A 27,945-nucleotide genomic window follows, 5' to 3' on the forward strand; every position below is an offset into this window, starting at 1 on the left:
TTAGTTACAACAACTACATCTCATTTAACTTGTCTGCTAAAGATCTGGAAATCAGCATACTCAAAAATAATCTCCTGGAGGAGAAAGGAAATGAACAATGGCTGTCAAAATTGGAGCAGCTTTACTGAAAAAAATGAATTACTGAAGAAACAGAAACAAGGACTAGAAATGAAACTGGCAAGTGCGGAGGCATTGCAGGAGGAGCTTGAAGAAGAAAAACTACAAATATTAATAAAATAGAGGAGTTACTGCATCAAATACCTGACAAGGAAAGTCAACTGGAGAAAGAAAAACACTGCGAGTAGAGATGTAACATATTTTTGAGGAACATGACAGAAATCAAAGTGAAATAGTCAATCAATATGTCAGCAAAATTAGTGATTTACTAAAAACTATTAAAAGTTTAGAAAGTAATCACAAAAACAGAACCGTATTGAATAGAAACTCTGTAACATATGTGAGCACTGATACCCAAACTGATACGTCAGCATTTGTCCACCAAACTGAAATAGTTATGCCTGAAACTTGGTTTTCCTGGAGATTGCCCAATTAAAATCAAAGCAAAATAATTTAGAATTAGCTGTAGACAGTTTGAAATCAAATATTCAATTGTAATCACAAAGTAATCAAAATGCTCCAAAACACCCTACTATACCAGATCTGCAGAACAGATTCAATTGTAAACACAATACCTCTCTGAGACTGAATAAAACTGCAACCATGATAAGAAATCTTGGGAAAAATCATTTTAGTGTATCACTACAGATGAATAAATACAAATCTGAAGTAAGGTAATTTTCTTCATTGGTTGATACAACTCAGAGAAACAACCAAACCACAAATCAGAAACTGATCAAGCACACGACTGAGGGAAACAGAGAAATCCCTATACAAAAACTGATGGAGAACTTGACTGGGGAAAACAGCTAAATCCCTACTCAAAAACTGACTGAAAATGAACTCTGAAGAGGTTGTTAGCCTATCAAGAAGGTGCCAAAAACAGCCCAACCTCCAAGGGGTGCCAAAAAACTTGTAGACAGAGAGACCTATGATCAATTGTTTTGAAAGAAACCGATTTCTACCAGGGTGTAATAAAAACAAGAATTTGCATCTGAGACGCAGAGGTCATTCCCCAGCAACAGTAGATTTCATCTTATCAATAATGGTTTATCTAATGGACAACCACCCACTTATTCTGACACAAAAAGTTGACAATGGACCTAGGTTTAATTTTTTATTCAACCTCAAAAGAGCAAAGAAACGCAAATGTTACCATTCTGCATGAGAATGTTTACCGCCTGTCCAATAAAACTTAAATTATTAATCACTTTTTAGAACAAATAAACTCCCATATATTACAGAACATAAATATAACAGAGCATGGATTGAAAGACAGATCAACTTCACAATACGAATTTGACCTTAGACTTCAGACGGAAATGCAATAGAAAAGGAGTCTAGTGGAGTTTATAACTGATCAACTGAAAGCTGGCAACACTACTACTTCTATTCTACTAGATTATTCAGCAAGGCATTTGATTGTCTGGCCCATGCTCTACTTTTAGTGAAATTGGAGGCAGTTTATATCACAGGAATTACAGCTAGATGGTTTGGTTCAATACATGTCAGACAGACAACAGGTGGTTGAACTGGCACACACAGAACAAGGATTAACTTGATATATGAGGTCCAAAGCTTTTCCAAATTTAAGGGGTGTGCCACAGGGATATATGCTGGGCTCTATACTTTTTATCTTATTTACAGATGACATTCCGACTTATTTGGATGAATACGCAATGACCATTATATTGCAGACGATACACCTCTAATTCTCAGTGACAGCACACCCAATACCCTTGAAGTTTCAAGTCATTTTGCCACAGAGATGGTTGTTTAGTACTGCCAAAGCAACAATCTCGTAAATGAAGCCTAATCTAAGCAGTTTGTTATGGGACGCAAAAAAGAAGAGGTGGGATTGCTACCATATCATGAAACTGTGGATGAAGCTCAGTGTTACAATTGACAAAGACCTCAAATAGACCACATATGTTGACAATCTCTGTAACAAGCTTGCCATAGGACTCGTATGTTGTCAAAAGAAAAACGGTGATAATTGATAAAAAAAAAAAACAGCAACAACTGCTCACTACACTATTTTTGATTCTCATCTTAACTTACTATTGCCATTTAGTATGAGGCAGTTCAAGCGTGGAAAATATACTGAGACAACTTGTACTTCAGAAAAAGTGTATCCGGGTTCTGGCAGGTTTACAGCCCAAAGATACTTGTCGAAAACCCGTTAATAATAATATTTATTGTCATATTAAGTTTTTGCACTCATGGACAAAGTCACTTTACAGCCAGTAGCCAAGTCAATAAATAAATACATGTTTAAATACTAAAATATAAGACATATGTAAACACATCCATGAAATATAAACAATTATCCTTAGTCAGCTTTAAATATAATTATAAATTAATATAGGATACACCACAAATTCATCTACAGAATAAAAAGGATTGTTCAGAAGAGCCAATTATAAAATGTATTGCAAAACACTTTTTTAGAGTATATATTTATTAAACTACATAATTTGTTGTAAATGTTTAGTGAAACAACCTGGTGACTATTAATGGTTATATTTTGTCTGCAGAAATTGATTGTAGTAAGCCTACTTGCCTTACTCCTAGTATTGTAGCTACAATCAGCATACTTAATATTGTTAGGATATTAAAAAGTATACAAAACTAAGTCATATATGTATAAGTTGAAAATAGTTTGAATTTTTAAGTTTATAAATAAAGGTTTACAATGTTCCAAAAAGCTAACACCACATATGATCCTGATTGCTTTTTTTGTAAAATTAATATTTTATCTATCCTGCTGCAGTTTCCATAAAATATTAAACTATATCTAAAAATTAATTGGAAATAAGAAAAATAAGCGGATCTAATATAATTTGTTTCAACATAATTAGTAAGTTTTTTAATTAGAAAAATAACCCTAGATAATTTTGAGCTAATGTAATCAATATGAGAACCCCATGTTAAATTGTTATCAAAATGAACTCCTAGAAACTTTAATTGATTTGAATATTTATCTAAATTATTATCAATATCAATAGCTCTTAAAGTAAAAAATTATGTTTTGACATGGTTCTCTTTCTTTTTACATTGTCATAATTAGAACCAACTTCACATAAGCACTCTTTGCGGCCAGGTAAATGTACAAGAGCATGTGCTACATCACCTTGTGGCTCTGGCTGGTGTATATTTTCTAAGGTTTCCTCTTCAACTAAAGACTACAATGTTTTCAAGGTAGTTAGCTCTGCCCATTGGTTTTTCTGTGTTATTTTTGTATAAAATATGAGAATTATGCAAAGCCATGTCAGTGAGGTTTGCAAATATCTGCTTCCACTACGTGTGCGTAGTTCTGCTACATGTGACATGATACATACACTTGTCACTAACATCCACTCCACCCATTTTATAATTGTAACGATTTATGAGATTAGGTTTTACAGCTTGTAGTCCACTCCTACTTTGGATAAGCTTATCTTCAGCATGCAACCCCGTTGAAATTAAAATAAATTTTTTGCTTATAACCTACTACTAGAAGTATGTCCCATTGCCTATAGTAAATGCTTTTTTCAACTCCAAGATAAACCCTAAATAATTCAGTACTGTTTTACATAAACCTTTGAATTTTTATTTATTGTTTCAGTAATGAAAGTTTTTTTGTCAGGAACAACTCACGGGCAAGTGGTAGTTTAGTATAGTAAAAATATGATAACCTTTCTCCAATAGTTGACATTGAGTTAGTTGGTCCATAACTACTTTGTGTGTAAAGGGTTCTTCACCTTTCTCTAAAAAGTCCTTGCCACTGTAGAGAGCAACATGAATTATGTAGCTAGTTTAACTATCGCATGTTTCAAATTTTTTTATACCAAATGTTTTGTGTTTTTTGTTGGCAAATACTGTATAAATGTACAGCGATTTTTCATTCCAATTAGACTTTCCTCTATTGATATGTTCTGTTCTGGAATAAAATGTCTCTTGAATTATTCACTCATGCTGCCTAAAAACTGTTGTATTTTGCACCAAGGACCATACCCAGCCATACCATGATTGAGACTTGGTATTGAGCTTAGATGGAACATGGAACTTATGGATGAAACCGTCTTAGACATCACAGATGGAAAGAATGAAGTGGCTTGAGAATTAGTAGTTTTCCAATTACAAAGTACATTACTTTTACTACTTAGGCCCAAATTTATTACTAGAGTAATAAGTTATTTCACTTCTTTGACTGTTACATTAGCCCAATTTTTCAAACGAGAGCAAACTTTCATTTGACCTGAGACACGTTTCCTGTGGATTTCTCTATGTGCATGCAAATTGGTTTGAGTAACCAAGATTGCATTAGTAAAAAAAGTTTTTTTTTATATCTGATAGGTGAACTATTTTTTGGAGGGCAATTTCTTATTCCAGGGTTCCTTACTACAAAATCTGTGCTTACATCAATTTCAGGCTCAGGAGGGAAAACAAGAATCCAAATGGGTTGTTGGCCTAGGCCTACTTCAGCTCTTGCTGTAGCACTTTCTTGGGCACGAACTGGTCTGTTGTTAGGTATATCATCTTCACTGTCACTTGATGATAATTCCTGATTGTCACATACGTAATTATCATCACTGCCACTAGAAAAATCTTCTAATGACAGGTCTCACCAGGAAAGTTTTTCACCAAAACATCACTTTCATTGTCAGAAATGACACTGCCATTTAGTATTAAATCACGTATGTCACTTGAAGGTTGATCACGATCCATTTTTTATGAATACAGAACGTAAGCCACGTATAAACAAACAGAACAGAATGCAAAAATAAACCGAACATAATACAGCTGACTCGAGGGACAACAGCTGTCAAGGTTACATTGGGCATCTGTAGTTTTTAGCGGTCAGTACAATATAAAATAAACAGCATTAATGCATAGTGAATGCATAAAAGAAAGCGTGGAATCTTCCTATTATAACAATATAACTTTTATTACAACTGGAACAAAGACATTTCGAAAGATGACGTAATTGGCAGATGATGTTTAATGAGTCGTAAATTACAACTCTTCCAGTTCCCAACAGGAAAAAATGCGTTGTAAATTATGACTTTCCCAGTTCCAGGATTAAAATAGGTAATTATTACAGAGTAAATTTGTCTAACTGGTATGTTCAATTCAAGATATGAATACATTTATTTCCATAGATATGTATCATACTAATTATGAGAAAACAAAAATTCACAACTGTAGTACGGAACTGGAGTTATTACATCCTTACCATAGGTAGGCATATTTTACCATTACAGTCTTATCTTTACTTATTATGTGTACAACATAATATTTATATTTAATCTTACTAAAAAGTACTTTCTAGCAAACCCAGGCTTACTTTTCACTCAATGAATGCACACTCTAAGCATTTTACTGTATTTAGACCTACAAAAGAAACAAACACTTTTTTAAATTGTACAATTTTAATATTTTATACACTGTAGCATATTTGACCTTTGTTCCATGCTAAGATATAACTGCTCAATAGTCATCCATCGTCATAGACACAGGAATATCAGCAATCACTGTGTTATATTCTAAGTTCCAAGATTTGTATGGATAAATAAAATATAACACTAAAAATAAAAAGTTTAACTATATTATGTATAAAACTTTAAAATATACATAAAACAGAGGCATTATGTTCTTAATTAAAAATAATGTGAGTTATGTTAATTTACAATTATATAAACTTCTTATTTGCTCCACTTTTGTAACAAGCAAACTCATTTTTAAATTTATTTCAAACGTTGCAACAAAAACATCAGATTGTTCAGTCTAAAAGTCCATCTGGTGATCTGAGTAACACTCACTAAGACACAACAACTGTTCAAGTGATTCTACCAGTTCCAGAGATTCCAGACCGGCGGAGGCGAACTGGTGTAGGGAGCGGATATTGATTCGCTTGGCTTCACTGTGTAACGACTCTAGCGAATTACCCAGGCTCTGGCAACTGTGCAGGCCAGCGAGTACAGGCACCTTCTCCACACCTCAACATGCACAGATATAATGTTATTCTAGTGTTTTATAATATAATATCAAATTGTTTCCGGACTAAATAAACATGGTAAACGTGGATTTTAAACTGTTTTCTGCATAATACTTTTTATGAGAAATTTATTGGTATTGATATTATTTGAAAATAGTAACAATTAATTCAACAAATTTATTAGGAGGAATTGAAAGTGCTTTTAACATAAGGCCCTTTAATAATGTATAGATAACTTCAAGAGTATATATATGTGTAATGGCTCTGTGGTGTAATGGTAGCACATTCACCCGGCAAGTGAGAGATCCGGGTTTGAGTCCCGGCGGAGCAAGTACTTTTAGTGATTCAATGTTATTGAAATTATATATATATATATGTTCAATTTTTCAATATACTCTTTTTCCTCCATGGGGGTATTTAATCTGTATATCATGCTGTTTAAGGCTGCAAGTTTATGGGCTATTGAGTGGTTTGAGGTTGCATGGATGTTGTTTGATCTGTTGTCGGGTTTCAATATATATTTTTTTATTTGTGTTGATTATTTACATCTGATATTTTAAGATACAAATTTATTTTTATCTTCGATTTTGGTTGTAAATTTTATGTTAGGATGCAGCTTATTTAGAAAATTGCTTAATGCATCAATTTGTCTTCTAATTTTGTCAACCATATTTTATGTGGTTTAAAAATATTTCAGCCATGATACTAGGAGAGAGTCTTTTGTCTTGGAAGAAGAAATTGTCGTTATACTCAAAATAATTTAGTTTAGGACTTTTTTTGTCGGACTCTACAGAAATAATATAGTAGTTTTGAGTTGAAGAATTAAAAGTTTACTTGCTAACGGCTCTCAATTTCCTCATGATATTTTTGAGTGGGATCTTTTTTCTAGTTCTGTAATCTTATTCGTCTAGTATGAAATTATGAATTTTGTTGGCATATTTAAAATTATCAGCTACACTAACTGTTTTGCTTTTATCAGCTTAGGTATATAACATTACTTTTTTTTAACTTATTCTTTATTAAATGTATAGTTTTTATATGTTTATGTTTAAATTGATTTGGTTTAGTTTGTTTAACCCTTTGAGTGCCGCAGCGTCTACATAGTAGATGTTGTGAAATGTGCATAAATTGCCGGCATCTACCCAGTAGACGATTTGTATTTAATTAATATCACATATAATTCATTTTTGTTTCGACAAATAACTTATTTCACGGCAATCTACAAGTTTCGAACAATCGATTGTGATTGATTTTTATTGTTCACCGCCCCCTTGTAGTTATTTGCCATCAGAAAAAAAAACGCAATAGTTGGTCAGCTGCTACTTGTTGCCATTAACTACACAGTTTCGTTTATGTGTGTTTACATTGTGCTAGTTTCGTGTGTTTATGCTGAAAACTGTTGTTATTACTATTCTGTAATTGTGTTCAGTAAAACTTAAAATGCATTTATAAACTTCTTTTTTCGTGTTTAGTGACGTATATTTTATTGTTGGATTGGTGATGAAGTAAAACGCAAGTTCCAATCAAACTATTGATTTTAGGTGAAGTAAGGTTATAGAAGTAACGTTATATTGTAGGCCTGTGTATATTTTTATATACTTTTTATATAATTAGTATTTTATAGCCGTCTTACTTCATTGAGTGAAATAGGATAGTTATAATATTGTTTCTAAACTTTTGACAAACTTGAACAAAAATTGCTTTTTGTATATATTGCAGTATCTGGTTAAATATTACTGTAACACACCATATTATGCATGATTTTTGTTCAGTTTTTCATGCTCTTTCATATGGTATAGCTAAAAAAATTAAAAAAATATTGTATAAATAAAATTTTAGTTCAAACTTGAAATTTATTTTTTTTCATTTTTTAGTTTTTTGTTATAACCCTATATTCTTTTTGTGTAAATAAAAATAAAATTATAATATTATATGGAAAAGATACCTTGTTTTATAACACACAAACTAAAAAAAAATTATTCAAATCGGTTGAATAGTTTTTTTAATATAGTTTTTTCCCCACACGCTTGCAAAACAGAAGGAAATGCTCCGGCAATTTATGCGTATGACTTGGGAAAATATGCTGTGGCACTCAAAGGGTTAACTATCTTGTTATAGACTATGATTCTTGTTTGATTTTGTTGTTGTGGAAGAAGGATTTGTATTGTAGATATAACACTGATTTAATGTAAACATTACACTTCATTGAGACAGTGTCATAAGCCACTTAATATTGTACATGGAGGTAAGAGATGTCTTGGAAATGATCGGACCAAAGGAATTTGGATTCCAACTGAAATCATAAAAGGGAGTGCAGAAAGACACCAACATCCTTTTCAATGTACAATATTTGGTTTGTTAACTGTTTGCTATTGTTATTTGAGAAAGTCTAATATCAGTATAAAGATATCTTAAACAAGGCTTTTATGGATTAACACATGCCAATGTCCTGTTCAACATATATTGCTATCATAAATTCTATGTCCAATAGGTTCCACAAGCAAGTATCCAGGAATATTTTCTCTTGTACTTCCCTTGCCACATACATGATCTTCTTGGAGAGCAAGTATATCAACCTCAAGATATTTCTGAAAGTATTTTATTGTCATTATGTACATTCTACATACTAGTCATTTAGAGTTGGAACTTCTCAAAACTTCCAAGTTGAATATATCTCCAAGAATACAAGTTTTACCTATTTCAAATCAGTCAATGTGGGCCTTATAAAAGCTGATTGCTTTGGCTGATGGGATCAACTGTTTTAGCTAAGGAATCATCAGTGTTAACAGTCTAGTTACCACTTGGTGAAGGATTAGTCACTAAATGAGGCCAATGTTGCCCAAAATCTGAACTCATAATGTTATTTTAATTTCTCTTTCTTACTTTTAGTTCAGTAGTGTTTAAGGAAGCTCCTTTGTGCCATACACAGGGCAAGTCAACATTCCATCGGATAAAAGAACTGACACAGTTATTATAATTGATGGTCTCAAGAACTGGGTACTACAATAAAATTTTTTACAATCTAACACTTCAGTAAAGGGAGGAAGATTTAATAGTCATTTGCTTTCCAATTAAAGTACATTTTATTCATGCAACTTTCTCTACAACAGATAATAAATTAAATGTGTAGTAAGAATTGACTTAACAATACCATATAACGATGTCATGCAATATAATTTTAGAATCAAAGGTGGAAGTAAAACTTTTTAGATTCAAAACATCACAGTTTCTCACTGATTCATCTTTATTATGTGCTCAATTAAAATTTCTTATGAGCTTGTTTTTTTTAACCAATTAGAGATGGACTCTTCTGGTGTCATAAATATATTACCAAGTTATACAAGGTATACTGACCAGTATGCGAGGGCCTGGAGGTGTCTTGCAGGAGGCCGTCCTGGGAGATGTGCGGCGAGAAGAGGTGAGGGAAGGGAGCACTGGTGGGCAGTTTATTGTCAGCAGTGAAGACTTGAGTGCGGACTGTAGTTTGACTGTCGAACTGTAAGAATGTGTGCAGCAGGTGTGCAAGAGACCGACAAGAGTAGGCAGGGTTGGAGGAACTCAGATTGCGCTGATCAGCTCTGCAGACCAATAGATACCAAAGATGACACAAAGATTTCCATTGATACAATTTTAGAACAAAAATAAGCATTTAGCAAAGGTTCCTAGTCCTCAAGGGAAATTATCTGGGAGGGCCAACGAAGGAACTTTAGTTAGGTTAGTTAATGCTACTCCCAAGACAAGATCAGGAATTTGACAGCAACTGTGAATGATCCACAGAAGATGTAATCAGATGCGTCTTTGAGGGTGTTTAGTTATTGATAACTTCTTTAGAAGCCTCATCAAGGGGGAATTTAATGTTCAAATGTGTGTGCATAATTTTGGTACTGTCAAATATTTTTCCAATGGTTGAACCATTTTTTTAAAATCAATAACATATTCATAAAACTAAAAAATCTATACAAAATAAAATTCACTCAAGAAGAAGGCTCAGAAGAGCAGTAATTAGGCAGTCTACAGTTATTATTGATCTAGTGTCTAACCAAGGTTCTCAAACCTGCTAAATAACATAAGGTGAGCAAGGCTCTTAGCTCTTGAACAGCATATCTTATTGAGTGTGCCACATCCATATTTTGAATGTTATATTACGTGCACATGAATTTGTTTGAACTTCTAATGCAAAAGTGTTTCTGTACATCTATCTAGCTAGCTTAATTAATGTATTGGGAATATAGCAATTAAATTAACTATGCATTAAGTTATGAATACACAGACACTCCAAAATAAAAACAACAACCATCATAATTTTGTTAAATTATTCTCTTTTTCTAAGGACCCAAATAAAGCTTCAGATATAAATGATAGTTATGTATAGGAATGATTATTAAATTACAAAAATCTTATTATGACTTCAGATTTGGGTCGAGAAACACGACTTATGAAGTGCAGAGGGCTATTAAGCCCAGCAAGACCTTTTTACACTTTCAGAAACTATTCATCAATAATTGTGCACATATCTACTTCATTTCACAGATACCAGTATGATGTAAAAACTCTTACTAACTATGGATGTCCTGTTCTTCTTTCTCTCTTTTACTAATATGGATTATTTATAGGATTGCATGTTTCACATTAATAAAGTGTACATGATATGGTCAAATGATAAAAAGTGTTTGCCATCCTCACTGTCAAAAACACTACCAATGCGCTCACCTCATGAGACGGGATTCTGGCACTCCCCGTAGCACCAAGGTCTGCTGCCACACTCCGGTCTGCAAGTCTGTGAGTGGAGTAAGTGGATGAGTAAGTGGACCCTCCCACCGTTCTAGGGCGTCCAGCAATGTGCCATCTACACTAAGTGGGAAGGGTAGCATGACGCTCAATGCTGCCGCTCGCCGTCCGTACATTCCCAACCGAACCGTGAGGTCTGCCAAACGCTCATGCTCTCCACGCAATCTATACACTAAGCTCATGCTGTCCACTGCCGCTGCCACCGCTGCTGACGTGTGGTAGTACAAGTTTGACTGACAAACAAATACTTCATCAAATTTTAATGTGATTTTGAATAAATTTCAAAAATTTTAAACTATTATAATAATCCATTTTTCTTATTCTAGTCTGTGTTGAAAAAATACTGTTTTTGTCTCCCTCTAGTCTTATAATTATGTGTTAAAAATGTGCAGGTAATATCAACCAGTGAATTATTTTTAATAAGTAAATAGGCATCATAGATATATTGCCCATAGACTGTCAAAATTCTTAATTCTTTAAAATAATTTCAAGCAGAATTATCTGCCTTCAAATTAAAAATATACCTAATTACTTTTTTCTGAGCTTTTAAAATCTGATCCAAGTTTCATTTTTTAGTTGCTCCATAAACTGATATACCATATGCAATATGGGAGTGTATATGAGCGAAATAGATTTGTTTTAACACACGAATATTACAGAGTTTTGACATTTTATTTAGTGCATATAACCCAGAACTTATTTTATTTAAAACAAAAATGACGTGTCTGTCCTAACTTAATGAACTGTCAAATAATCCAAGAAACCTAAATCTATCTTTTTTATGTCTACTTCATTTATTGTTATAAATGGACTAGAACTTGTGGCTACTGCAGTGGCTAGTAAGGTGTAAATAGGACTAGACCAGCTAAAATTTAACTGGTATACATAAAACACTTTGGATAGCCCACTATCAATAATAATGAATTATTGAGTGAGTATACATGTATGAGTGTGTGTTTATACATGGTTACTAGATTAAACTGTAAAAACATAGTGTTAATCCACAAAACAAGGTAGCAATATAATTCCAATTGAATAGTTGGTTATGAAGAAACTAGAATATTATCCAGGCACATGTGATTACGTTTTCAAATTGAGACAAACAAAGATTTAAAAATTAGTATCCTGTTAAATATAAACAAAACATTTTACTATAAAAAGCAAGAAACTGTCTGATTACTTTTAGTGTAGGAATATTAACCCTTTGCGCTCGAAGGTAGTATTTGTTATTTGTCCTTGGAGCTCGTATGGCCAGCTCTACTGGCCGCCGCCATTTTGTCGGGAGCGCGGATTAATTTTTGCTGTAATGTTATCTCAGCTCGTATGTCCAGCTGTACTGGCCAATATATAATACGTCCATAGCTCGTAAGGCCACTAAACATAGCAGTTATTTTCTAATATTCTATTTGTTTTATAATGAATGGTGAGTGCTGAAACCTATCGAGCAGCTTTTGAATTAAACAACCAAGCCTTCATTTCAATCGTTTTAGCGCCAAAGCTCAGTGCAGGCAGTAAGGTTATGTACGAAAGACTGCGCAGTATGCAGTGACAGAAGGGCTGGCAAAGAAAGAAAACGTAGTAAATTTTACTGCAAGACTTGTGCTAGCTAACCCGGACTACACATCGGTGGATGTTTTAAAAAATTTAATTCCGTAAAAAAATTTAAAGACTAAGAAAATTGTAAAATAGTTGTGACTGTGTATATAGTAATAAAACATAGAACTGTAATGACATTTATTTTCTTACATTTGTTAACAATATTAATGTAAGATTTATATTTCCTAAATTCATGCTTATCTTAGTATTAGAAAGTTTATATAAAAGTCAATTTTAAATTAGCTTATAATTCTTCTCTAAACATTGACTGTGCAAATGAGACAAATGGCGTGTAGTGGGCCTATACACTGAAATGATAGAAGAGATGGAAAATAGAGAAAATCTAGAAAATTTTACTAGAAGACGTGTGCTAACTATTCTTGACTACACGTAGGTAAGTATTTTTAAAAGTTTAATTCTGTAAAAAAATTTATAGACTAAGAAAAATGTAAAATAGTTTATGTTTGAATGTAACATAAATGTAAAGGCATACTTTATAACATTTTATTTACATATCTTTGTTAAAAATATACGTTTAAGAGTTAAATTTTCCAAATGTAAGTTTATCTTTGTAATAGAAATATTCATTAAAAATAAATTTTAAACTATTTTTCAATTCTTCTTTAAACATTTTAAATTACTATGCAAATAACGCGGAGGAAATTGAAAAAAATTCCGATCTGGTGAGGCAAACAACAAATATGGCCGCCGAGCTGTCAATAAAAGAAGCGCGGCCAGCAGTACTGGCCATACGAGCTGCGAGGACAAACTACGGCAAAACTAACACAAGGTGTCTGCAACCTTGGTGTGGCCAGCACTGCTGGCCTTTCGAGCACAAAGGGTTAAGCAGTGGAGATGTAGTTTTCTTTGGCATTAGACACAAAGAAATGTGCAACAAAGAACTTGATTGTAAGTTTTACGGTAATTTCAATACATGCATGACAAATAAAAAAAATACAGTTTTAAATAGCTTATCTTTTGTTATCGTGCAGTATAAAGAGGTTATCATACAACTGGTTAATTATACTACTTACTACAATTCTAATTATGGTAATCAATTTACAAATAACGATTACTCAATTTGAACTGTGAGAAACTAATACCATTTGATTTTAACCCTTTCCATGCCAGACATTTTTTTTAATTTTTTCCAAAAATCCCAAGTATTTTTACTAATGACATACCCAAAAATCCCAAGCTCTTTTAGTTAATTTTGTCGCGTTTTACTAGAAAACCCATAAAAAATTTATTTATGAAGCAAATTTATTAGTTTAAGTGTTATTAGCTTCCTAAATATGTTATATATACTATAAAATAAAATATAAAAGGACATGCAAATATTTACAATAACTTTTTTTTAATAATATGTACTTACAAAAAAAATATTTTGAGGATTTTTTTACTTTGTTGCGTTGTGGATGGGCATAAAAAAATTATTTAACCAACATTGATAACACTTGACAAAACCACATTTAACAGTCTTCAAAAAAATCCATACTTCACACTGATATGTTAAGAAGTAAAAAAATTCTGGCTTTCTTAAAAATCACTGTAGTTCGGAGTTTTCCCCAGTTATAACAACAATATGGCATATCATGTTCCACTTCTACATAACATATAGTTCTAACCAAATATATTGAATGTCAATAGGCAAACAATGAACTATTTCATATTTTTAACTAAAAAAACTACTAATCCTAACAAAATAAAAACTAAAAATTACCATCCGAGTCAATAAAATTTTGTTTTCGTTTACAAACATCTATTTGATGGTTTTCCTTTCATTGAAATAATGATATAGCATCTGATCATTTCCATCAATCCCTGCCATAAAGTCATTGTACTCCCTTATCATTTTTGGTTTACTTGTAATACTTATGTTATTACCCCTCTCAACAACAAGCTGGAATGAAACCCGAACAAATACAGCTGACAAAAGTCAACACAGTTGATGACGCAATACAAAGAGAAAGAAGTAAATAAGTTGTTGTGCAATAATAAAACATTATAGCGTAATAAATCGATGTTTTTATAACAGTATATGTTATTCCGAACATTCATATATAATTTATATAAATATTCCGAGTTAATAAACATAAAAAAACATTTTTTTCTTAACGTCCGGTAAACAGGACGCTGGGACAGAAAGGGTTAATACAAATACTCCTGTCACTACACTTCATAACCATCTTTATTAAATTATAAAAAATGGAGACAAATTATTTGATAACTCACCTTGTATTGGAGGAATGGTAACTGTACAGACTTGCCCAGGTCTCGCCAGCCTGAGGTAGTACTACTGATAGGACAGAACAGGCTGGAGAGCTCGGCCAGGGAGGAGAGAGCCAGGGCGAGATTAAGCACCCTGTGCGAGGCTAGGGGCGAGGCTTGAGGTGGTTGGCTGGGCAGACACAGACACACCTTACTGGGGTACTCATCTCGTAAGTATTGTAGAGCTGAACACCCCAGCCCAGAGAAGCCGTCATGACTGTCCATCAGCACCTGGAAACCCTATACAACATATCTGTTGTAACCATTTTGATGCTAAGTGAAACTTCCTTTTTATCTGAAGAAATGAATCCTAAGAGCCAGCAGGTGGCAATCTTATTGTCTCATAAGAAAAACGTGATACCTGTTGCTTATTTATGATGTTATGAGGCGTGTTCAGAAAGTAAGTACCGTTTCATTCTACTGCTGCTTTAGCGCTGCAATTGCTGTTCCTCGCATGTGCATTGGTCATCCTTGTTCACTGGCTATTGACTCATGCCATTTTAGTTGTTCTACATTGTGTTTTCAGTTTTCTCTGAACATATACATTTTTCAGACAATGATTCTCCCGATTGTGAGATTCATTCTGTAATAAGATTGTTGAATGCAATGAATGTGAAACCAGCTGAAATTTATCGTCAACTTCGAGATGTTTATGGGGAAGACGTGATGAGTGAAGGAATGGTGAGAAAGTGGGTTAGAATGTTCAATCGCGGCCGGCCGAACAAATGTGCATGATGAAAATCGGAGCGGTTGGCCTTCTCTCGTCATCGATGATCTGGTAAGGGCAGCTGACGAAAAAATACAAGAGAACAGACGGTTCACTATGACAGTATCTAACGATTTCCAACAAATTTCACGCACTCTTTTGTACAAAATTGTTAAGGACCGCTTAGGTTATCGCAAGCTGTGTTCCTGATGGGTTCCAAAAATGTTCACTGACGTGCACAAAACCAAGAGACTCGGAAGTGCTTTGACTGACTTTTCTCACACAGTACTGTGATGGTAAGGATTTTTTAAACAAAATTGTGGCAGATGATGAAACTTCGGAATGAAACGTAATGTCACACCGGAATCAGCAGTCAACAGAGCAGCGACACGCGCAATCCCCAAAGAAATAAAAATTCAAGACCACGATGTCGGCACAAAGAATCATGCACTTTCTTTTGGGATCACAAAGGTGTTTTGCTGATTGATTTTCTCCCAAGATTGTAAACCATTAACGCAGGAGGTATTGCGAAACCTTAAGAAAACTAATGAGGGCAATTCAAAACAAACAGACAGAAATGCGTGGTAACGGAATTGTGTTGCTCCATGACAATTGTCGGCCCCATACCGCTGGTGATACTCAAATATTGGTTCGACAATTTTGTTAGGAGCAGTTCTATCATCCCCTCTAAAGCCCGGACTTGGCACCGTCTCACTACCACCTGTTCCTGCACATGAAGCGTGAGCTAGGCGGCCAACACTTTGAAACCGATGATGAAGTGAAAACTCCCGTGGAGTCATGGCTACATTCGTTAACAGGAACCTTCTACGAATGACAAGTGTTTGAACATCGGTGAAAACTATGTCTAAAATAGTTTAAGGTTTGGGCTTTCATGTAGAAATAAAAATGTGTTGAAAAGATATTCTTTCTGAACACATCTTGTACTTTCAGTCGTAAAATTATGGAAGATATCTCATTTTAAACACATAATAAATATGCATTCAAATGTTTTTAATTTTGTTTGATATTTTTGAAGGTTATTCAATAAAATTATATTATGTAGGTACTTCATTGTTTAAATATTAAAAACTTATATAATTAATTTACAAAACAAAACTAAAAAGTGTTTTGATGCAACTTAATTATATCTTTAAAATGAAAATCAAAATTAAAGGTGTAAGAGGTTTGACATAGTTTTTTGATATAAAACTTAATCATTTCACTACAACTGGCTCCTAAAATAAATTGATTTTAAATGGTCACTCAAACAATATAAACAAACATATAAATAACAAATGGAATGTCAGAGAACAACAAGAGATCAAAACATTGTTACAGTATATATTAGTAAATTATTAATAACCACAGGGTGCAGCAGAAAGAACTCCCCTATCTTAGAAGACAATAAAAACTAAACCTCATAAGATACAAAAATGTACATTATAATAAAATGAAGCATACAAAATGCCATTTACTTTAAAGTACAGCCATCGAGTACGGGTTTTAAACAATACATTACTTAGATGCCGACCTTCATTGTTGATGCATTCATTAAGTCTCTCTCGGAAGGTGTTAATTACTCTGCGAGTCATCTCAGGCAGAATGTTAGCAACTTCATTTGTTATTGCTTCCTGCGGTTCTGGGGCGATTCTGAAACTCTGGATTTGAAGTATCCCCATAGGAATAAATCGCAAGATGTCAAGTTGGCTAAGTGTGGATGCCACCCGATATCACCTCGTAAGGATAAGATGTGTCCAAGAAACATGTCTCTGAGGATGTCAAGAGATCAATGAGATGTGTTAGAAGTTGCACCATTTTGCTAAAATCAAACATTATCGGCTCCATCTTCATTAAAAATATCGTCTACCTTTGGCCAAAAAAAGTTTATCAACATCGTGCAGTAACAATCACTGTTAATCGTAACTGTTACACTGTCTTCTTCAAAAAAATATAGACCCAGCACATCACCCTGATAAAACTAAACATCAAACAGTTACTTTCGGGCTATGAAGAGGATGTTAGAGAAGTTCTCAGGGAAGGTGTCCAACCAAATATCTAAATTTGTTTATTAACTGCACCTTATATAATAAAAATGAACTTCGTCCAAAAAAAGGATGGCATCTGTACAGCAACCTTTGTAAGAATGTCTTTACACAATCTTGTTCACGTTTCGAAGCCTGTCACTCAATTCTTGAGTCATCAGAAAAGTCATGTGAGGACAGCCAGGAGATTTTCTTTTTAACACAGAACTTGTTTCTCTAAATTCCGAGTCCATATGTAAATTGTTTTTTTTATCAGAAATGGGTCATTCCGACTAAGTGCAAAGTGGATGTGGAACGATCTACCTGCGTAGCTATCAGCGAACCACAATTTTTAATAAACTCCGCGACCACAAATGCACGATGCACATCCGACCAAGCCATGGCTGGCACTGACAATGACACATACACAGCAGTCGAATAACACTATCTCCACCATTCTACACAATTCCCGTTCGTAGCAGCGCAGCTTTAAAATTGGGGAGTTCTTTCTATCGCACCTTGTATAAAATGTAAGCAATGTTATAAAATAGCTTCTATGTATTAATAAATTAAAAAATTATGTACTGCTTACATACACAAAATGATCACATACAAGGTGTGATCAAAACAACGGTGAATATTTTATTTCAAAAAGTAACATTAAACAGAAACGTTTAATCCATGATAGGAAACATTTCTGAAAAGCCTCTTTAGGAAGGACTTTTAGCTTCTCGGTTGTGGAATGTCAGGAATGGTGTCAAAACATTTTCCTTCAAGCACAGTTTTAATTTTTGAGAAGAGCCTGAAGTCGCATGGTGCTAAATCAGGTGAGTATGGCAGATGTCGACAGACGGGAATATTTCTTCAACCAAAAACTAGTGAAAGAGAAGGGTGTGACACAGTACTTTGTCATGATAAAGAAGAAAGCCTTCCCCCATTTTTCTGGTCTCTTTCTTCATATGTCGTTTCTCAAATATTACAGTATAAAATTCAGAGTTCACAGCTGCTTGATGCGAACGTTTATTGCACTATGCCCTCACTATCGAAAACAATGAGCATGACCCTAACGTTCAGTTTTGATTGATGTGCCTTTTTCAGGGCAAGGAGTTGCACTGGTTTTCCATTGGGAACTTTGTATTTTGGTCTCAGTCATATCCATAGACCCAATTTCATCTCCAGGTACAATTTTGGCCATGAAGTCGGAATATACTTGAAGACGATCCTTCAACTCTGTGCAGACTGACACAAGATTTTCCTTCTGTTCATCACTTAAAAGTCTAGGAACAAATTTTGCACTCACCCATTTTATTTGTAAATTATTAAAAAAAATTAAACAGAACCGTGCGAGATGTTAAGATCTTCTGATAGTTCTTCAATAGTCATTCGCTTGTTTGAATAAACCATTGTTTCCACTTTTTACACATTGTCTTCTGTTTTTGAGGTTAATGGACGTCATGAACTCTACTCATCTTCAACTAACTCATTTCCGCTTTTAAATCGGTTATACCACTTGTATACAGTCTACAGAGTTACCACATTATCGCCATACACATATTTTAACTTTTTGTGAGCTTCTTTGACATTCTTTTGCTACTAAATGTTAATGTGTTGTTCAAAATTCATTATGCGCAATAGACATGATAAACACTACCTCACTCTAGCAGCTCTGACAGTCGCCTGGCAACCTCCAACGCATTAAAAATTGTCACTGCCTGTCTCAACAGATCACGCTACTAGGCAAATACAAGAATTAGCAGTTACCAATATAAAATTCATCCACCGTATTTTTTATCACACCTTGTATTCCTTGTGTTTTTATATAAAACTGGCATCATAATTTAAATCCATCCATACTATGTTATCAATCTAAATATTTTGCTCCACATGCTCAATATGACCCATCTCCATATTGCCTGGCACTGGAGGAAAGTGTGCGAAACAGTGCTCACCAACCTGCAGATTATCGGTCTCCTCCAAGTATAGTCGCACACGGTCAGTTAACTCCTCGCAGAATCTTGGCCTTTTCCAGATGTCTTGGCCCTGAGGGAATGTGTCAAAGGGAAGTGACGGGTCATCATGTTGGTACTCCTGAACTAGATTGATACTACGAGGATGCAGATGGGGACGTAAGAAATCTGACCATGACTTCACATCATTATCCAAGTAATACAGTTTTGGCACTGCCTTTCCACTCTCTTTCAATTCTGGAAGGAAAATTACGTTAATAAACTGTAGTTATATTTACTTTTAATTTTTTCATAACAATTAGGTTTACTTTATGCTTTATTTTTTAATTCTAATTTTCAAGTTTCCCTAATTCATACACTTATTTAACTAAAACATTGGGAACCCTGTGTATAAAAGAAATCACCATGCAAAATTGTGTAAGTAAAACAATTAAACAGTGAAATTCCAACAGAAAAAAATTACAATAAGAGTACAATCTGAACATTGTACAGTAAGAGAAACTTTTTAAAGTATATTTGTTTTACTTGGTGTTTTTAAAAACACAAGTTTATTAACAGAGCTGATTTTGTATCTCTTTACATGTACTTTAATCAAAATTTCAACAACGTTTCTTACTTCTGAGTGTAATTTTATGCATCTTACTCCTGTGCATAATGCTGCTGATCATGTATCACTACATCATGACTCATGGCGATAGATCTGTCATGCATGCAGGCTAATGGAGATTGCCGAAACGTGAAATCACATGATCAGGAAATTCTAACAACTTCCATAGATGCTTATTCATATGAGCTGTAGCTCCATCCTGTTAAAAATCAAATCATATTTATGCCGTATTGATCCTCAAAAAGCTTTTCTGCTGAAAAAATGTGCACAGCATTTCTACAAAATGTTGAGAATTAACTGTGACATTTGCAATACCGTCTTAAAAAAATAAGGTCCAACGACAATTTTTTAAACCCCACACTATATTGTAACTTTAAGGCTACTTGGATTTTTTATGTACTTATCATGGGTTTTTAAGTGCTCAATAGCGAAAATTCCGCTTGTTTACAAATTAAAATGTACTGAGCTTCATCACTCATCATTAAAACAACACTGTCATTTGAAATGATATCATGTATTCTCTTACCGAAAATTCTTTATTGATCAAAATCAACGTTGCAAAGTCCACTGTGCCATTGCTACTAAATCTGGATGATCTAACCTACAAAATAGCATCACTCAGAGGTCACTGACAGCTCCTCCACTGATATGACACTACTCAAATCCATGCGTTCCTTTTTATACCACAGTGTACCATAAACTAATCTGGGCCATTTATTCTGCACAGGGTAGCTGTAACCTATAACTTCCATGAGAGACACAGTGTGTCTCTGAGATGTCTCTGTGTTGATCTGCAATCTTATCCTCACACCCATCTTCCCTGTGAAACCTGTGACTTCTACAAAATCAGGAGTGATATTAGGATGACTGTGATATCCTCCTTCGTGGCTGCTATGCAGAGCCATTGAACACTTTCGAGGGGCCCTAATACAATACAGATGATCAAAATTTCAAGAAAATCGAAAAGATGATCCCTTGACCTCCCAGCTAGCGTGGTTACAGACTGCTACCCAAGCAATGCCTTCTAATCAAGGTCCTTGATAGATAATTCTTATTAAAGTTATTAATTTTTTTGCTGAACCCTTTTTAACTGTGCACATGAAACTTTGAAAATAAAATGTGTCCTACAAGTCTGAGTCTTTGTTATTTTTCATGAACCTTGGGTGGAATCACCTATAAAACCTACTGCTAAATGAAAACTTCCTCATAACTTAAAAATTACCCACAATATTTTAATAAGCCTTAGATATTATCTTAAGTTACCATTAGGCAGAGGAGAAGCCAATGTCTCTGCCTGTTCCAAATCCTGAAGAAACTCATTCTTGGATTCACTGGCTTGGGTTTGTACCGTCACTTTGTCCGGAGGCCAGAGAGGCAGGGTCGCATCAACACCTGGTGAGGTTCCATAAAGCCGCCCTTCCTCTGTCAGACAACCCAGGCTACCCTTGAGATCAACCAGCAGCAGTCGAGGAGTGAATGTCACCTCTCCCTGAACATAAAAATCCCATGTAGACAATTCGGAAATTGGTAAACTAACCAAGAAATCATTGCTTATTTATTGTTGATTAACAATAATCAACTTATCAATGTTGATTGTTTGTTTATTTATTATTTCTTTGATATACAACCAATAATCCAGCATATTTGATAATTCTGCATGCCTCAATTTCTACGTCAATGTTCACTTATTGTTCACACACAGACACAGAAGACTAACATGTTTACTAAAGTCATTGCATCAAAGGCCAGTTAGGTTGTTAATTTGTAAAAAAAATGCATAAGAAGCTGTTATGCAAAACTACCTACAAACACTGTGTAAATGTTAAGTGTAAAGAGACCCAAAACAGTAAACAGTTACATTTAATTAATTACGTACATATTCTTTAAATGAATTTATGATCCGTGTCAAAGTTTGATATTAAAGCACACATCATAGTGTGATAAATGTGAGTAGGTAAGTCACGTGTGTTATTTTTGCTGTAAACTAGGACAATTCTTTAACAAATTACACAAATTAGAGAAACTGTAAAAACTGCATTGCTCTTATTAGTTCTTTTATTCACATTACCTTTGTTCCTCAACTATTCAAAATTCCTTTTTATTTAGTTCACAGAATAAAATACTGAGATCTACTTCTATTATTAAATGCTTTCAAACTGGTGGCATGCCAAGACTAGAAACAATGCAATGGAATATAAAAACTGTTTCATGTCATGACAAAGCTATAACAATTGACATCACAAGACCATGTCATGTCAAAATTGAATTTCCTGACATAGTATATCCGTGGTGACTTGAGGAGGGAGAGAGACCATTAGCTATACTACTTCTCAGGCAATATCTCAGGAGGATGCAAAAGTCCAGGAGAGGAAGGGTGAAGACAATCATTGGCAGGAATCTTCCACAGGACAGAACAAGAGTTGAAAGTTCCTTTAACTGAAAAATTATTACGATTCAGGAGCCTTGGGTTTGCAGAGGAAACATTAAAGGCCTGTAAACATACTTTTTAGATATGAGGTGTACCTAAAAAATAAATTTCTCTTAAGGGAGGTCGGGAGGGAAAAAATAAAAAAATACTTTTTTAAATTTTGATTGCATATTAATATAAATTTCATTACCTTTAATTTAAGACCAAATTTATGCAATTCTGAAGAGTAGTTTTTTTTATTAATTATTTTGTGAAGTACTGCAATCACAATCCAGACCATTTTTTAAATTGCAAATTTCAAGTGGCACAGGAGAAATGGAAAGGTACTGTCATAATGACCACTTTCATCTACCTCAGGTTATTATGGAAGTATTTTCAAGGACCTCTCTAACCCTGATCTGTTGAGGCGATGCTTACATGGGGGTACTCAAAACCCAAGCGAGTCTCTCAACAATATGATATGGGCTCAGGTACCAAAACGTACATATGTCATGCTCTCTACTTTGGAACTTGGAGTTCATGAAGCAGTAGCATGCTTCAATGAGGGTAATATTGTAAGGTGTGAAGTGTTTGACAAACTAGGGATTGTTCCTGGAGATAATTGTGTAAAAACCCTTCAAGATTTAGACAATATGCGGATCAAGAAAGGTAATTAAGCTGTTGATGAAATAGAGAAAAAGTGCAGGAAGAAGCTAGCTCTGGCTAAAAGGAGATTAGAAGACCAATATGAGGCTGCAGAAGACCTTGACAATCCATCTTATGGGGCTGGAATGCACTAAAAGGTAGGATGATTGTAAGTGTAACCTTTATCTGTTATTTCCCGAAAGTTAGTTTTTTTCTCACTAAAGGAACATTTTTTCAGTACCTATAAAAGATAAATTGATGATATTTTTTTTTGTAGGTGGTGATGATGTTCAAGACTTAACACAGGCTTTTGAAGATATTTTAATTTTAAGATTTTTATTTTTTTATTACTGTTAAAAAAATGGTTTTTAAGGTATTTGTTTTAATTGTAAAAATGTTATTTTTTTTAATAATTTAAAAATCCCTGTGTCAAAAGTTGTAAAATGGTATACAAAATAATATAAAAAAGAATTATCATGTTATCTGTAATATTATAAAAATAAATGTTCCATAAAAATCAGCAAATTAACATTGCTAAGATACGGCTTCCCGACCCCCCACCACCAAGCTTAAGTATGTGTGGGATATTTAGTAAGCATACAGTGGTAATAAGCACAGCCAGTCTTGTGACTGCAATTCATTCTACCACTTCTTTTAGTATGTAGTATCATTCATTTTAACATTACTAAAATGAATCTGCTACTGAAAATTCCTCTCCATTGGTTGAAGATTCTGGTAGCTGAATGGTATGCAACTGGCAAAATATTACTACCTACAAAATAATAATGCGTGGTAAGGGTTGAAAATTGTATATAAACATAAGTTATGAAAATATATAGCTCAAGAAATATACTTTTTTAGGCTCAAACTAATTATCATTTTTTTCTATTTTAGGAATAATTACTTTTTGATCTGCCTTATAATTTTAACCATGACTATTAGAGAAAACATATTATGACTGTTTAAATTTAACAAAATGTAATACAAAGAACTTATTCTATGTAACTGCATTGTAATAGGCTATCCACACAAACCATTTTCTTGAATGATCCTTAGAAAAAAACATGATGAAATGAAATAGCAACATTAATATTTAGTCTGAAGTACTTACTCTAGATGTTTGGCCTTCTCGAAACAAAACATCATGGTTAATTTCAGAGGGTGTATCTGGAATATACTCAAATCCAGCTTCCTGTAACAAGTGTTCAATGTATGAGACATTCAATATTGTAATAGAACAAATATAAAACATTAAACAAGCTGTAAAACATATCAAATAAATCCAAAGTCTACTAACAAAGTATTTATCTTAATTATATATGAGGGGGGGGGGGGGTTATCCCAAGTTATGAACAAAATGTGCATGCTGCAATCTGACTTGTAATCAAACGTATCTGTCAGAGAGACAGTTAGTAATCAACTGTAGTACATAAAAATTCAACATTTTACTTGTTTCAGCTGTGCATGATGTTTAAAGGCATTAACTCATGGATTTATCCAGACAGCATTTTTGGGCTAAGATTTTCTGTAACAATATATTTTAATGTAAGGTTATCTCAAAAATAACGTGTAGATCATTTCAATCTTTTTTGGCATTGAAGCACCATTGCATGCAAATTTTTATGTGGCATTCAGAATTCCAGTAAGTTTGACTTCAAGGTGATAAATGTTCCACTGCTACTTAGGAAAATGTAGATTATGTACGTGTCATGATTGAAGGAGATAGCAATTGCACTTGCATTATGATTGATGTTTCACTAGAGATTGTATCTGCAACTGGGAAAACCATTTTTATGAATTTTACTAAGAGTTAGGAAAAAAACTGTTTTCAATGGTGCTACACAATTTAAAAGAATAACAAAAAGCTGAGCTTGCAAGAATCAGCTTGCAAATGTTACATAAGTTTAATGCTAGTGATTATTTCAGATTTACAGGTGTACTAAACCTTATTGGTTTTTTTTATTATATTTTATCCTGGCGACCTACAGGTGGTAGTGAAAAAAGGAAAGTGTCCTTGAGCAACTCATAATACAGCGGTTCCTCTTGCCTTGTATATATTTTACAAGTAAGTATTTTATAAAACGTTTAATATTTTGTTCATATTTCTTTTCTAAGTAAAATGCTATATTTTTAATATTGTATACAAGTAATAATTGATTTTTTTTCTACTAGCTACATTTGTGAATTTACAAAAATTTAACATAAAATGTAAGCAGGTTTTAGACAAAAGTGCCATAAACTATACATTTTTGAAAGTAAAATTAAATTTGGAATGTTAGGCAAAGTTGATGTGACTTTGTTCTAAACCCATTAATAGGTTACAGAAAATTTATAGATGTAAAAACTTTGTAATTGTATTTTTTAGGGAAGAGTATTATAAGCAGACCCAATATTACCCAATATTGTTTGCTGTATTAAGAAACAATATTACTCAACTGATTATGATTAATTTATTTGCATAATATGAAAAATCATTTGTATCAACTGTAAATACATTTTCAAATAATAAACAATTTGTTTTAAAAGTGACTTCATCCAAATGAAAATAATAGATAATTAGATTTAGATAACTAAATGAAATAGCACTGAACGATAATTAACTGTGTTTTTCTTCAGTTCAAGATGTTATTTTGTTGTTAATGTTTCCATATTTAAATGAGTGTTTTCTAATAACTGTTATAACAGCTTGTTTAATGCTATTGGTTCCTTTGCTATTTGCAATGTTATGTAAGTTTGCATAATAAGTTGATTCTTTTAATTTCAAACATATGCCTTTTTTATTATTTTAGCATTTTATATATTAATATTGACTGATAGTGTTCTGTTATTCTTCTAGTTATTATTATAATAACTAAAAGAATTGTACTGTGTATTGTGAAGAAGAGCCTTGTAATGGTGGCACTGGTTGTTAGCGGTGGTTGAGAGTATCTTTCCTTATCTAGTTTACATGGTTATAACTGTTATTTCCATTTTTTATAACCAAAGTTTTGTAATTCTAAGTTAGAAAATTGTGTATTAAAAATGTAAAAATCTCAAGGTAACTTAAAGTGTGGCAAATGTAAAGACAACCTATCAACAGACGGAGACTAAGCTACGACTTGTAGCTACTTGTCATGAAGGTTATCACTTTGATGAATGTTGCATGGAAGCTAATCATGGAGTTGCCTTGGAAAATCTTTGTCAGGATATTTCTGGTAAGTTGGATAGTCTTGTAAACATGATCCCTTCAGTCGAGCAAAGGCATCACTAGAATTTCTTTCTGGGAAATTATAATGATATCATTGAAGAAATTAAATTGATCAGGAAAGACAACAGGGACCTGAAGGATAGTATGGATGTAACAAAATAGAAAATTTCTAATAGAAATACATTTCTTTTGCATATAAAAGTATAGCTTCACTATAATATGATTTTAAAAGCCTAAAACGTAATTCAGTTGGACATTATTGCTCCATATTAATTCAAAGTAAAATAGTGTAAGGTATTTGACTAATGGTGACATGTAGAATGACAATATACATGTGCTTTGTTTCACAGGGAGTCACACACATTTATCCAGAAAAATAGAAATACTTAAAATAGTAAAAGGTAAGTAAAAGTTATTCTTTTATTTTAACATTTTATAGATTTTTTTATTTATCATTAATATTAATATAGATTTAAAACCAGCAGAACTGTATTGTTATTTGAAATGTAATCATCGATACCTAATATTTGCATCTAAAATCCTAGACTATCAATCCATATCTATAATCCTCAATAACAATCAATTATATTTTAAATTAAAATATGAATTTAATATTTACAGTGATCAAACAAATTATTATAACCAAAATTAGGAAAACTGAAGACGACCATATTTGCTCCACTCACAGTTAAAGTTGTTTCTTTCCCACAAATTTCACATAATGGGTTTTTAGGTACGAGTCCAACATGTTGAAGCCACGAAAAACACGTCTTGTCATCTTTCAAAGCAATGTCGTGTAATTTTCTAAAATTTACTGCCATTTTAAAAAATCAAATGTTACTTATGTAAAATTGAAATATTACCTTACGTGTATTATTTGAAAGTTTTTACAGCTATTGATATAGATTATTTAAGTTAATTGTTCAAAATAATAATTAATTCTTAGCATCGATTTATTTATCGATGGTTATGATTAATTAATTTCGTTTGCCAATTTCAATATAAAAGACCGGGTCCACTTATCATACTCTACCCATTGGTCCCAACATTTTGTTTTTAGTATTTTTAGGTAGCCTAGTTATGGATATCGATGATTCTATAATCATGTTCGATTGTAATTTCATTGTGTAGGTGGCTACTTATTATACTGCAGCCTAGTCACTTCCAAAGAATGTACCAGACATGATTATAACAATTGTTGTCATCCTAAAAAGGAATTCCCTACATTGAGGGATTCCCTCATTATGGAATCACTCTTACTAGAATTTACCTCACTTTGTTTTTATCAATATTGCTTAACACTTTTAAAATAATTTCCACTAAAAAGGACAAAACTATCATGCGAAGTGGGGCTAGTAAACATTAATGAAACAATGTAAGAACATTATTTATAAAAACTGAAGTAAATCATTATGCCGAGTTTTTTAGGTTATGTTTATGTTTTACCTGACAATTCCACCAGTGAGTTCCGATAAAATTAGAATAATGTCCAAATTGAAGTGTAATTATTTCATTTCCTGTGAACACCATTTCGCCAATAAATAACTAATGTACGCCTGTTAGTTAAAATAAAACAACTATCTCAAATTACAACCGTAATCCCAAATCCCATGCTGTGTTTACATTTTCGTAAATTGCAAATTTCACGTTTTT

The 27,945-nt window shown here is 33.2% G+C and overlaps 1 protein-coding gene across 1 annotated transcript; it reads right to left on the reverse strand.

Moving 5' to 3' along the window:
- Positions 1 to 5,519: 5,519 nt before the first annotated feature.
- LOC124354625 (protein misato homolog 1) lies at positions 5,520 to 27,939 on the reverse strand. The gene is made up of 8 exons (XM_046805233.1): positions 27,739 to 27,939; positions 24,217 to 24,297; positions 21,317 to 21,542; positions 19,433 to 19,683; positions 14,717 to 14,992; positions 10,808 to 11,118; positions 9,452 to 9,675; positions 5,520 to 6,098 (listed from the first exon to the last, which is right to left on the reverse strand). The coding sequence occupies exons 1-8, from the start codon at positions 27,820 to 27,822 to the stop codon at positions 5,887 to 5,889; spliced, it is 1,665 nt and encodes a 554-aa protein (XP_046661189.1). The 5' UTR covers positions 27,823 to 27,939; the 3' UTR covers positions 5,520 to 5,886.
- Between the last annotated feature and the right edge of the window lie 6 nt (positions 27,940 to 27,945).

The sequence above is a fragment of the Homalodisca vitripennis genome, chromosome 2 (assembly GCF_021130785.1).
Source record: "Homalodisca vitripennis isolate AUS2020 chromosome 2, UT_GWSS_2.1, whole genome shotgun sequence".
In the NCBI taxonomy this organism is placed as follows: domain Eukaryota; kingdom Metazoa; phylum Arthropoda; class Insecta; order Hemiptera; family Cicadellidae; genus Homalodisca; species Homalodisca vitripennis.

What these genes read in the sequence shown, in the direction of transcription:
- LOC124354625 (XM_046805233.1), bottom strand. Translation starts at nt 27,822, where the DNA reads ATGGTGTTCACAGGAAATGAAATAATTACACTTCAATTTGGACATTAT. An exon ending in GAGAAGGCCAAACATCTAGA is followed by an intron (nt 21,543 to 24,216) that starts GTAAGTACTTCA and finishes TTTTATGTTCAG; the next exon opens with GGAGAGGTGACATTCACTCC. An exon ending in GGCTTCTCCTCTGCCTAATG is followed by an intron (nt 19,684 to 21,316) that starts GTAACTTAAGAT and finishes TTTTCCTTCCAG; the next exon opens with AATTGAAAGAGAGTGGAAAG.